Genomic DNA, 13,589 nt, shown 5'->3' on the forward strand with positions numbered 1-13,589 from the left:
AACCTCTCCTACCCAAGCAATAGTTAGAAGCTGAGGTTCTGCCAAGTTCACTGCTTGCAGCAAAGACATGATGCAGAAAAAACTGGGAAGCAGCCCTTTTTATGCCTGTAATGCTGGGAGGCTGCAGGCAACACACTGTCAGCAAATCTGGCCCAGGCTGAAACCATTATTATGTTGTTTTTTTTAATTCAGGAGGGCTTGTTTGCTTTGCCATCACTGGAACCCAGCCCCAGTCCCTGCTTCACTGGGATAACTGGGAAGAGATAAACAGGCAAAGGCTGATAATTGCTCTGCAGCCTTTGCTTGACTTCTGACCAGTGAATTGCTCCAATTCTTGACTTGCAGCACAGAGAAAAATGTATGTACATAGCTTCAGTTACACCTCATTTCAAAATACCTGCATTATAGGTAACAACACTGTTTAGTGCACGGGTTCAATCCAGGTGCTCTCAAAGCTGAAGCAGTAAATGAAGATTTCTGCTTGCAGTGAAGCAGGGGGGAAAAAGTAAAGCTTGACTGATTTTCCAGCATTATAATTTGTGCAGCACTACAGTGTTCACAGAACTGACTCACAAAGAACCAAGATGTCACCAGGAGCTCCAACCACCCCAACTTTATAGCCAGAAAAGCTTCCCCAGGCTGCTTACTTGTCACAGCTACATGACGATTTGCTTTCCCTTCATCAATGACATCCAAAACTTCTTCAGGACTAGATACAAATCTTTCTGTACAACCCTAGAGACACACAAGATGAACACAGAAAAAATGAGGAAGAAAAATTCTCATACTCAGAATTCCATCAGGGAGAATAATTGATGAACAAAATAATTAGAAGAACCATCAACATCCAGCATGATCCTTAGCAAGGCAATGGACCAAAAATGTGCCTTTGAGTGACCTCCAGGAGGAATCCACAGGAGAACTTGGGAGACAATTTCCTCTCATGCAATTAAAGACTTGCTCAAATCCAAGCAGACAAAAGAGGATTTCTGTACCTAGCAAGTATGGATTGTATATTCAGGTGTATTCCTGTTACTCATGGGGATTAGATTACATATCCAAATTAGTTTTTCACTCCTGAGCTCCCAGACAAGATGCATACCCTTTGTTCTCTGCCTCCATGCAATATTACTGAAGGAATTTTATATACTTTAATATAAATATATACTTTAATATACATATACTTTATATATACTTTAATATATAAATATATACTTTAATATACTTAAATATAATTTAAATCTAAATCTTATTTTAAATATAATTTTATCAATTATATGTGTATCATTAAGGCACACATATTTTAGTAACAAATATACCACAGTTAAGTGAGGGCCCAGGAACTCATAAACAAAGTCCTGACCCAACAAATCTGTTCTAAAATACTACAAGATGACAGCATCTATGCAATAAAATAGTAGAGAAGAAAATGTTTCAAGAGGTTCTCTTTCCTATCCAGTATGAACTAGAAATACTGATACTCAACACCATGTTAACAAAATGTAAATGTTCTCTGTCAGGAAAATAAACAAACATGATTCAAAACCATTAATATTTCAAGAAACTGTTTAAATCCTGACACCAGAACTACTTGAACATGCAAAAGTGGGAACATGAGTTGAATCATCTCAGCAAAAGCTCTGGGATGCAAATGGAAATGTGTAAATAAATGCACGTTTGAAAAAGAATGCAAAAAGAAGCATCAAGTTCTCCTTGTACCTTAACATATGGGACTCTGTTTTTATCTTCATGTACAGCGAGGTTTGTCTTTGACACTAGAAAAAAAGAAGGAGATCACAAGGAGTAAATCCAGGGGTAATAATGTGTCAGCTACAGACAGGACAGACAAACACCATGACTGCATTATATTTGTAAATGAGAGCTGGAGTCACTTCCAGCTCCTTGTTAACTCCCTACATTTCCATGATTTAAATCCCACTCCGTGTTCTGCAGAGCTTGGAGCTGTTTCTTTAGAGCCAACTTCATGGCATGAGAGCTTTTGTTTGTTGCTTGGATTAATAAAATTAACACAGACCAAGCTGGATTTATAAAATAAACACGGACCAAGTTGGATTTTACCAAAGCAGCCACGAAACAAAAAAAAAGAAACAAAAAAATACATTGGAAGTCACAGAATTCTTGGGTTTGTGTTACCATAAGTTTCTCTGCCTTCAGACAATTCCCATATTCCTTAAGATACAGCACACATTTACAGACACATGCACTGAGAGGCAACTCTGCCTAGCAGAAGCCAAGCAAGGAGTATGCTGAATATATTCTAAATTTAACCAAAAAACCTCAACAGAACACTGTATATTTTTTAATTAGTTTCACTTTAAGAATATACATTGCCAATGAGGCTCAGGCATGCCTCAAAATCTGTAAAATTCTCTGTTCTCATTGATTTAGAGCACTACAGAGGTAGGTGCACAAGAGACAGAGATCAGATAATTTAAACTCCAAGGTTCTCTTTCACAAACCCAGCCACACAGTTTAAATTTAAATACTCTCAAAAAAAGTGTTTCCCCTCTAGCATCAGGTCAAAGCACTGTGCCAAGCCAAGCACCACTTAGTCCCACCAGAAATGCAGAACTTACCATCAAGTAGGTCCCTTATTTTGTCCAAATATATCTCAAAGTAGGAAACCTAATTGAGTAATCAGAAACATTACAGATTTAAAATCTGGCAACTTAAAACCCTTTGTACCTGCACTTCTGTGTCTGTCAAAACAAAAAGCAGCAAGGTAAAAACCAAATCCACCTCCCACACAGCTTGAATCACATCTTTCATCTGAACATTGTTGTATTTTTAATGATTTACAACTCATTGTGCTTCCTCCATTTATCAGCAATTCATCAGAGAGCACACAAACCCCACTTCAGACAATTCTTATCTTCATCTGGTTTTTTTTAAGTAGGCAAAATTGACAAAAATATTGAGCAGAATCAGATCAACTCAGCTGGTATCATAACAGTGCAGCTGCATTATAAGGAGGATAAATTTTAACAGCTGGAAGAAGAATATTGATGTTGGCAGCACAAAAGCAGCCAGCACCTTCAGTGTTCAACATCCACATTACTTAAGCCTAAGCAATATATGTTAAACTCTTAAATGAGGCCTGTGTAAAAATTCTGTCTTAAGTCCCATAGAAGAAACTGAAAATCAGTTTTTCTGTAGCAAAGAGAGAGGCAACGATCCTTTAAAAAAATTCAAAACATCAGGTGATTTTTTTTTTTTTTTGTAAATGAGAACTGGAGTCACTTCCAGCTCCTTGTTAACTCCCTCTATTTCCATGACATAAATCCCACTCCATGTTCTGCAAAGCTTGGAGCTGTTTCTTCAGAGTGACTCTAAACTATGAGTGAGACACTCAATTATGAGTGACTCTAAATAAAAAAGTATTTGACTCAGAGAAGCAAACAGGAATGTTCTAGGGGGGTGCTGCCTAGCCATACCCTAAATAATCTTTTTCCAGGGCTTATTTAGGTAGAACACTAGAAGACTACATTCTAGATATCAGGAAATTCTACCTATTTAGGAAAGTATCATTTTCTCTCATGTGAAAAGTAAATTATACCTGTTTTTTTTAGGCTAATGAATTGATCTTCCTATGTGACAACTGCCAGCAAATACAGAGGTGCTTTGTTTTGTGCATTTCCTTCACCTGTGTCCCCTTGGACATCCTTTAAAACCATCCCTTGGACCAGCTCATTTTTTAATCTGGTTCACCCAGACTCATCTCAGAGCCTTTGTACCATCCTCTTAACACCACTGAGCACCAACACACAGAGGAGACTCCAAGTTCTCCTTATTCTAAGCGAGGCTCTACTAGAAAGGGAGAGAAAGGAAATGATATTAATTTTCAGTGTTGGCTGAGTTATTAAAAGAATGTGACAGTTTGGTTAAATTCTTGCTGTCAATGCCAGAATATGCATTTCTCTCCATGACAGCTCCTTGTACATTCACTCACTCATTCACTGCTGTTTAGGCAGCTTTTCTGTGAAGATCTTCATAAGTGTCAACTCTGATAGGAAACCACTGCAACAGCTCAGGCAGAACATGATTTATCCTGAGATAATCTTCTGCTGGGACAGGAATTTACTCCCTTGGACAAGGGGGACCCCATCTGCTGGTATCCAAATGTTATCATGTAGGATAGCAACAGCCACAGGAGAGCTTCAGAGATGATGAAAAGAAATCAGTGTCAGTCCTGTGGAAGCCATTCCTATGAGAATTCAGAGGTGTTTCTTCTTAAGGGATCAATATTTTGTACTTAAGATATTATTTATTTGTATATATATTGTATTTATTTGTATATATATTGAACTATTTGATGGTTTGTTTGTACTGCTGCTACTTTGAGCACACCCCCAAGCAGGCACTGCTGTGATAAGGTTCTCCAGCCAAAATGACACAGTCCTCCCAGAAGATCTTTAACTTAAAGTTCTCTGAAGATCTCTGCACTTGTTTTCAGCTTGGGACAAAAGAATAAAATATAGAGGTACCCTCAGAAACTTTTCAAAGGTTTTCACACAAGCAGCACTGATTGTCACTCATCTCCAACTTTTAGACACAAGATGGGCAGAGAAGAGGCCACCATTTTCAGTGATTCTGCCCCTGTGCTCAGCCCTGGTGAGGCCACACCTCGAGTACTGTGTCCAGTTCTGGGCCCCTCAGTTCAGGAAGGATATCGAGGTCCTGGAACAGGTCCAAAGGAGGGCAACCAGGCTGGTGAAGGGACTCGAGCACAGGCCCTATGAAGAGAGGCTGAGGGAGCTGGAGCTGTTCAGCCTGAAGAAGAGGAGGCTCAGGGGAGACCTCGTCGCTCTCTACAACTCCCTGAAAGGAGGTTGGAGCCAGGGGGGGGTTGGGCTCTTTTCCCAGACGACTTTCAACAAGACAAGAGGACACAGTCTAAAGTTGTGCCAGGGGAGATTTAGGCTGGATATCAGAAAGAATTTTTTTACGGAGAGGGTGATCAGACACTGGAATGGACTGCCCGGTGAGGTGGTGGATTCTTCATCCCTAGAGACATTTAAAAAGAGCCTGGATGTGGCACTCAGTGCCATGGTCTAGCAACCGCACCGGTGGGTCAAGGGTTGGACTTGATGATCTCTGAGGTCCCTTCCAACCCAGCTAATTCTATGATTCTATGATTTTCAGAGCCCATCACCTGGGCACAGCAGCAGGGACAGTGTTTTCAGAATCTCCTTGTGCTCAGCTCCTTTATTGAACTTATATTTTCCTCAACTTTATTGAAGCTGTGTAGGTACAGCTGGTGTGTTTTGGGAAGGGATGGCACAGAGGAGCACCCCCTTTTCCTGCAGTCCATGGTGTAATGTCCACTTAACAAAAAAACCTTGTACCCTGACCCCCAACTCTGCCACAGCTGAGAGCTCCCAAGGAGGAATTAAATGTCTGTCAAAAATATTTGAGAGATCATGTAGCTGGGATCATGGAAAAACATGGTAGCTGGTTTTCCAACTGGAGACTTTGTCCACCACCTCTAGGAATCCCTGTGTAAGTGTTTGAGTTTGCAGTCAATGCATTAGCAACCCTGAGCTGGAAACAGACTCAAAAAAGCTTCTCTAAAAGGCCAATAACTTTATTGGGTTATTTCTACTACATGTCCTCAGGGAAGTAGTGGGGTTTCAGTTATAAAAGGGAGAAAGGAAAACTTCTGCAGGAGGATGCTCCAACACAAACACAGCTTCCCACCCAGCTCAGCCTTCTCCTGCCCATTAACATCACATGTCATGCTGAATTTACCTTTATATGAAACTCCAGGTTTTCATCCATGGAATAGATGTGATCAAAGATGTCATGTGCAATTCTTGGAATGATTCCCATGAGCTGAGGGTCATGCAGCTTGCCCTGTGGACACAAAACCCACCTGTAACTTGGAAAGCCTTGCTCAGGCACAAGAGAGGAGAAAGCCTTGGCCAAACACAACCTCCTCCAGTGGGTCCCTGTGAAATCTCCTTCTGCTCTTGGGGGGGATTTCCTTGAGGAAAATGTCCAGAAAAGGAGGCAGAAGGATGGGATGTGTGAGCACTCTTTGCCTGACAGAGTTTTGTCAGCTCCTGCCATGTGCTCTGTGTGTGTCCTGCTGATAATGACTCCTCACTCCCCAAATGAAGACAGACAAAGAAACACAAAAATACAAATTACAGCCCTCCCAGTTAAACCTGGTATTTGGAAAGGTGTCAGAAAGAAGCAGCATGGAAGCATTTTGTTTCTCTTTTCACCACTATGCTAGAAGGCTAAAAGGAAATCTGGGTTGCAGGGATTTGAGGATTAGAGTAATATATTCTGAGCTCCCTGGGCCTGGTGCCAGTGCACTGTGCCTTACAAACACCACTGTTCCCCATTTGCACAACTACCTTCCTCTGGTCTTTCAAGAACTGAATATTAAATAAAAACACTTCCCCTGCCTGCCTGGCTCCTCTGATTGAAAATGCCAGCCACGTCCAGGAAAGTTAACACCATCTGAAAACTGAATAGAAATGCACACTGAAAATAAAACCTTTTTCTGACTACAGTGTTGCATTTTCCAGAGGTTTTATGAACCTGCTTAAATGTGCAATAGCAACTCAGTACTCATAAAACTCCAGACTCAGAACACAGCATCTAGAAATTCTGATACACCTCTGGAATATATCTTTGTCCAAGTATTATCACAAAATCCCAGGCTGGTTGGGGTTGGAAGGGATTTTAAAGATCACCTCATGCCAACCCTCTGCTGTGGGCAGGGATCAGGTTGTTCAAAGCCCCATCCAACCTGACAAGAAATGATCTTATTCCAAATACTGCCCAGGGAATTTTATTTTTCTTCAAAAATACAGTGGCTGGTCATACAAAGTCCAAATGATAGGAACTCAGGTTTGATCTGTACTTGCTAAAAATTATTATTCACCAAAAACTTTTAGCAAAATAGGAAGAAAAACATACATGCACATGTGTTGAGTTTGTGAATGACTTGTGGGTCACATTGACCTGTTCTCCAGCTTTCCCTGCCTTTATTAGTACACCCATCTAGACACTGCTTCCTTTATGCTAAAGCTGGTGAAATGACAATCAGCTTGTAAGGATCAACCTAAAATAAAGGAAATTTAACATTTAGCCTCAGAAAGTTTGAAGGAATGTGCTTCTGCAGCCATGCTGACACTGCAGTTACTAAGCTACCCCAAAAAGTACCTGGGCAGAGCCCTCTGCTCATTAAAGCCTCTCCTTTTAATCAGAATATTCATTTCCACATTTAAAACTAGCAGGCAGGCAGCAGCTAAAGAAGTTTAACATTTGAGACAGTGCTGGTCTATTTTGGGATGTTGACAACCACAAACTGGGGGGGGCCACTACTGAAAATGCTATTATAGGGTCAAAGCCCATCAATATTCACTTATGGGCAAATATTTCATTTTAAGAAGGTTTTGGTTATATCCTGCTATACAGGTTGGCAAATGTTTTATCTAGCAGAGAAAGACTTGGGTATGTCAGAAAGCCTACACTGCCTGTATTATACTACCATGTCCTGTTTCAGCTTAACACTAACAACCTGAAGCATTTCCCATTTCACAGAAAATCCTCCATAACAGCTTTACCAAGAGGATTTACTATTTCTTCAACTTCAGACTCTTTTTTCCTTCCACAACACACTTTAGCAATTTTACAAGAGGATGTTCAGTTAAAAGGGGGATTAAAACTGAATATGGATTTGATTCCACTTTAGAATGACAGCTCTTTCTTCATTAAAGAAGTAAAACAGCCATTTTTCTGCAGTCATTCCCTTTATCACAGCTTGTAATTCTGAATATAAATTGGCTTTAAAAGATCTTTCCCAGTGCCATGTGGAAGCACCAGCTCAAGCCCTGCAGACATTTTGATTTAATTACATTCAGAGCTGGTGGATTACTCAGCTATTGTGCCATCTGTGAGGGCTGAGCTGGTGATTTCCCCCATCCTCACAAGGACAGACTTAATTAGACAGGAGGCATCAGTTCTCCTCTGTCCTCCAGGAAAGGAGCAACTCTGGCAACTGAAGAGCAATTTCACCAGGGCCTGCTGGCTCCAGAGAATATTGGTTTCCTGCTCCTTTAACCTTCTGCTTAGGTAGGTCACCTGATGTTATCATCTAGCAAACCCATCTGATGCTGTTAGACAAATGAAAGCAGATTTTTTTTCATTCCATTTAGCAAAACTTTGCTCTAAACCTCCTGTTTAAAGCCACTGGTTGGACTGAAATGTTCCAAGACACAGACATCAAGGTTGTTAAGCACTGTGATGGAACAATCCTCTGTGGGGATTAAATGCTTGAATCACCCTCATTTTTTAGCAAGAGCATAAAATATCTGAATGTCTCCTGACCAAACAGGTGGAAAAAAAAAAAACAAAAACCAAAACTAAGCACACACAGGAGAAAACCTACACTGTGACACTTCATTTAGCAGAAATATGAACAGACTCAGCACTTCAGCCACTGGAATTTGGTAGAATTTGTTATTTTCCTCCTCCAAAGCAACAATTCTCAAACTCGTGCTGCAAGAGTGGTATTCCCAGCAGGGGAGTGCAAATAAGAAAACTAATAACCAAGGCCTGATTTTGATAATCCTGCATGCAAGGGGAACTCTGCAGACCCTTATTTCTTTTTTTCCTTTGGGGCTTAACAAATCTCACTCCAATCCTTTCAAAGACACACAATACACCTCAAGTGTTCTGAGGCAGGTGGAGAAGCTATCCTTGGTATTTTTCACTCACCATTTGTTAGCTGAGCAAGGAATCTGTAGACATCCCTTGAAAAAAACTCCACATTGAAAGAAAAACTACAGCTTAAAAGGCAGTAGAAGCTAAACATGCCCAGATCTCTTTTTATATGTCACTCACAGCTGAGTGCTCCAGATAGCTGCCTTGTTCAGGTAATTGGTACATCTCATCCTACTGCTGCTACTAAACTGCATCAATTTTGTCACTGTACCTCCATAGTATGGGTTTTTCCTGATGATGTCTGTCCATAAGCAAAGATTGTGCCATTGTAGCCTTCAAGAACATCTGCGAGAAGAAGGAAAGCAATTAAAATAAATATTGATGTTTTAAGGCTTGATTATCAACATTTTATAAGTCTTCCACAACCCTGAAGTTCAATTAGACAATAGTTTGGGCAATAAATAATGGGGGAAATATGACCTAACTCATTATCCTTAGGCCAATTTCATAACAGAATCTGAATTATAGAATTACAGAATTGTTGACATCTCTCTCACTTTCCTGGGGAAAAAAAAATAAATCTCTGGAACTAGAAAATAGAAAGTCAATAAGCCATCCAGGGAGAGCAATCATTACAGCAGTTTTCTCCTCTTCCCAGGACACACAAATGTTCACATGTGCTCACAGCTATATATAATAGCTTGGGCCATTATATATTCCCCTCTCAATGTAAGGGAAGATGCAGAATCTGCATAGAGATCCAGATTGAGAAGATGAAGCTGTTTTCTGTCATGGGGAGCAATGGGAAGCAAAGCAAAAGTGGTGGCAATCACACTCTGTCGTTTCCTTTCTGATTTAATAAATTTTCTTCTCAGCAAAAAAAGGGCAAACCCAAGTTTCCAACCTTGTGATGTGTCCCAGTGAGGATCCCCCCCAAACTGGCACTTGTGCCCCTGAAAGCAACTTGGACAAAAACCACCTCAGTGCCCACCCCACCACAAACTGATGTAAAACACAAATTTCTTCTCCTCCTCTTAAAATATTCCTTGTTTCTCCTGTTTCTCATGTATGGAATGTGAAATACTTATATAGTCCTTGAGAGGTTTACTTAAACCTATTCCCATTTCTGCTTTAGTGAAAAAAAAACTCATTTAGATCATTCTTATTGTTAACATACTTATTACAACCATTGTTTTAGAGACTCTCTGGCCAGCTGGCATTTTCTGTAATAATCAACCACCAGCCTTTTCATGGGGGTCTAATGAAATCTGGTAACAAATGGGAACCTTGAGAAGCTCTCAGAAAAAGGCTCAAAGATTTAAATAGTGCTCCACGTTGTCATGAACTCAGCTTGCATTTCTATGAAGAAAATGACATTGGTCCAGACTACCAGAAACAGCCAGTCCATTTCACATTCTTCACTTCATTAGGCTTTAAATTGGAAATGAAATGTAAGGAAATGCAAGCCCAGAGCTGAAGGACATCACTCCAGTAATGCTGTGCTCTCCCTGCATCCCACCCTATCTTACAGTCCCCTCTCCATCCTTTTTCTCCCTTCCCATCACTCTCCCTTTTTCTTTCTCTTTTCTCTCTTTTCCCCATTTCTCTTTTCCTTCTTTTTACACCCTTCCCCCACACCACACTTGCCTTCCAAGTTATCCAGAAGGCTGAAGTTAATACATAATACACATGCAAAAATAGGTTTGAACTTCATTTTCAAACAGGAAAGTCTCTGCCTTTCTGTTTCATTGGTGAAAAAAACTTAGTTACTGGCTTAGCTCTTCCAAATTGCTTTCAAACAGGGATTTATTTCTCTCACCACTTTCAGAGGAGCCCAATTTCCATGGGGGATATAAAAACCCTTCACAAGGCTACAAACAGCAAGATGCTGCCTCTCTTAGCACACACTGTAGCACTGAAACAATTCCCCAAACTGCCAAAAGTTGCCTGGTGTGTCAGCAGCCTGAACTAATGATTTCTAAGCTCTGCAACTCCAAGCCCTCCAGTTTTTATGAAAGGTTTACCCCTCTGAAGTCAGAATTGCTGTAATTAGCCTTCCTGCTGAGAGGAGGCAACTCAAGTCTTAAGAGGACTCATTTCCTCCCTCCAGCATCAAACAATTCAGCTTCTGGTCCTCACCCCCAATCATCTACACTACACAAGTGGTGGTTTGCTCCAGGCTCTCCAGGTGAGCCCAACAATTTCATCCAGAAGAGAATCCAGGGTCTGCAGGGGCCTCTCCCCACCAGCAGACACACAAGCTCTCAAAAAATCCATCTCCATGCCTCCACCACCACTGAGTCCTTCCAGCACTGCTTCAGTGCCTTCTGCACCTCTGAGCAACCCCAAATGCCACCCCAATGCCACAAGCAGCCTTGCACTGCTATGGAAGCACAACTCTGACACCACTCCCAGTGACCACACACTTGGATTTAAAAGCAAAAACTGAGGAGTAAATCTTGAGGGGCACAGGGACTGCACAGAGGGCCATGGAACAACAAGATCAGGTGCTACAGGTAAGCCCTGAGATGCTGTAGGAGTTGTAATCCCATCACAGATGGATTTTCCAGCACCAGAACCAAGTAGGAGGCCTGAGGGTGGTTTGGGAGGTGAGGGAAGGATGGGAGACAATTAAATCACATCCCAAAATGTTTGAGTCTCAAGTTAAAATCTTGACATTTCAACAGTTTAGGAAGGTTTTGTTTTAAACAGAGTGCTATCCACAGGCACTTGTGTTCTCATTTTAAATGCAAGCCATCTGCACACAAAGCAGCCACAAAACCAGTGTCTTCTACATTTTCCTTGAATGATCCACCCTTCCATCCACAGATTCCACACTCAGCCTGTACTAAACACCTTCCCACTGCATGAAGATGCTTTTTGTTGCTTATCACATACCACAAAAAGCAAATATTTGTGTGGAATAACAGTCACACACAAGCAGAAAGTGAGGAACAACTACTGCAGCTCTTTCAGCTCTTGTTTGTTTGTTTGTGTATTTAAATTTTTGTTTGGTTTGGTTTTATTTACACAGGCAAGTCTTTAAAAAAGGAAATGTCTGGAATTACTAATTACTGAACTCCCATGCAGACATTTAAATATTTATTATCCTGTCTTTAAATAGCTTGAGGGGACTGGGAGACATCTTTTTCCCTCCCTCAAAGGAGAAATAAAAGAAGATTAACACCTACCTTTAACAATCTGCTTGGCACAGGCATTATAAACTTGTTCCTGGGTTGTGTTGGGAGGTAACACTCTATCAAAGACATAGGGCTTCCCTTGCTGGAAACAAAAGAAAAACTCTGTAAGATAAAGAACAGTTAAAACAGTTTATAGACCCAATTTATCACCATCCTGAAATGCAGAATTTCCTACAGAAGCAGCCATTCCCTGCAATGGAGATGACAATATTTTGTTGACTAAACAGATGTGACATCTCACGTGCTCCAAAACCATCTTTTCTGTGGCTGGCAAATAAAAGTTGGCACATGTTTCCTGTGCCTTCACATCTGGGTCAGCAGCCACAGTTGCAGGAAACAGTAAGCTGAGATCCCAGCAACTGGAAGCTGATTATTTCCCATAGGAGACAAGGGGCAACAGTCCTATAAATATTTGCAGAAGTTTTGGCTGTTCATGACTGCAAAGCAGTGAAAGCTGTGGAGGGAGAAAGAGGAATTCTGAGGGGATAAAAAGTTTTCAGGTCCTGCAAGTTGCCTTTTGCTGAGATCAGGGTGGCCCAGCACACCATGTGTTCCTTCAGCAGGAATAACCTGGTTTCATCTGTGTGAAATATGCAAATGTGTGTTAATAAATCCATAGGTTAGACCCAACCCAGGCAGCCCAGTCAGGCTGTTGCCTTGCCCCAAGCTTGCATCTTGGAATCACAGAATCATAGAATGGGCTGGGTTGGAAGGGACCTCAGAGCTCATCAAGTCCAACCCTTGATCCACTCCCCCCGTGGTTCCCAGCCCATGGCACTGAGTGCCACATCCAGGCTCCTTGGAAATACCTCCAGGGATGGAGAATCCACCCCTTCCCTGGGCAGCCCATTCCAATGCCTGATCACCCTCTCCAGAAAGAAATTCTTTCTAATGTCCAACCTAAACCTCCCCTGGCACAACTTGAGACCTCTTGTGCCCTCTTGTCTTGCTGAGAGTTGCCTGGGAAAAGAGCCCAACCCCCCCCTGGCTCCAACCTCCTTTCAGGGAGTTGGAGAGAGTGATGAGGTCTCCCCTGAGCCTCCTCTTCTCCAGCCTCAACACCCCCAGCTCCCTCAGCCCTTCCTCACAGGATCTGTGCTGGATCCCTTCCCAGCCTCCTTGCTCTTCTCTGGACCTGCTCCAGCACCTCAATCTCCTTCCTGAGCTGAGGGGCCCAGAACTGGACACAGGACTCAAGCTGTGGCCTCCCCAGGGCTGAGCACAGGGGCAGAATCCCTTCCCTGGACCTGCTGGCCACGCTGTTCCTGAGCCAGCCCAGGATGCCATTGGCCTTCTTGGCCACCTGGGCACACTGCTGGCTCCTGTTCATCTTATTCACAGCTGTCCCGATTTTTATCCATGACACTACCAAATAAAAAGATGTCACGTGGAAAGAGGTCCAAAATGACATTTTGAATGGGGTGGGGACCATCCCCAGGGTGTGAACCACCACTGTTTGACCACAGACACTGAGCTACCCTCATTCCCAGGTGACACCACGACTGACACTCCCTGGTGTGCACACACGGTGTGGCACAACCCACACCTACACTGCCAGAAAGTTTTGATTCCTTTCCAGGAGTGCAACTGGTTACAAGAGAAACACATATCAGCAATCTGCAAAAGAGGTTTGCATGACACTTTAAAGGCCAATCAAATCTTAAGGCAGCAGCTCAGCTCCCTGCAACT

At 42.0% G+C, this 13,589-nt stretch overlaps 1 protein-coding gene across 1 annotated transcript in view; it reads right to left on the minus strand.

Annotated features, from left to right (window-relative positions):
* The window catches only part of KIF5C (kinesin family member 5C), a 76,881-nt gene that overhangs the window by 38,117 nt on the left and 25,175 nt on the right, over positions 1-13,589 (minus strand). Inside the window, exons 2-7 of the mRNA XM_071746388.1 lie at positions 11,892-11,982; positions 8,972-9,045; positions 5,770-5,874; positions 2,598-2,646; positions 1,720-1,775; positions 648-735 (exon numbers count right to left, since the gene is read on the minus strand). Coding sequence (XP_071602489.1) covers positions 648-735; positions 1,720-1,775; positions 2,598-2,646; positions 5,770-5,874; positions 8,972-9,045; positions 11,892-11,982 — 463 coding nt within the window. The remainder of the gene's footprint in view (positions 1-647; positions 736-1,719; positions 1,776-2,597; positions 2,647-5,769; positions 5,875-8,971; positions 9,046-11,891; positions 11,983-13,589) is intronic.

The sequence above is a fragment of the Heliangelus exortis genome, chromosome 6 (assembly GCF_036169615.1).
Source record: "Heliangelus exortis chromosome 6, bHelExo1.hap1, whole genome shotgun sequence".
Classification (NCBI taxonomy): domain Eukaryota; kingdom Metazoa; phylum Chordata; class Aves; order Apodiformes; family Trochilidae; genus Heliangelus; species Heliangelus exortis.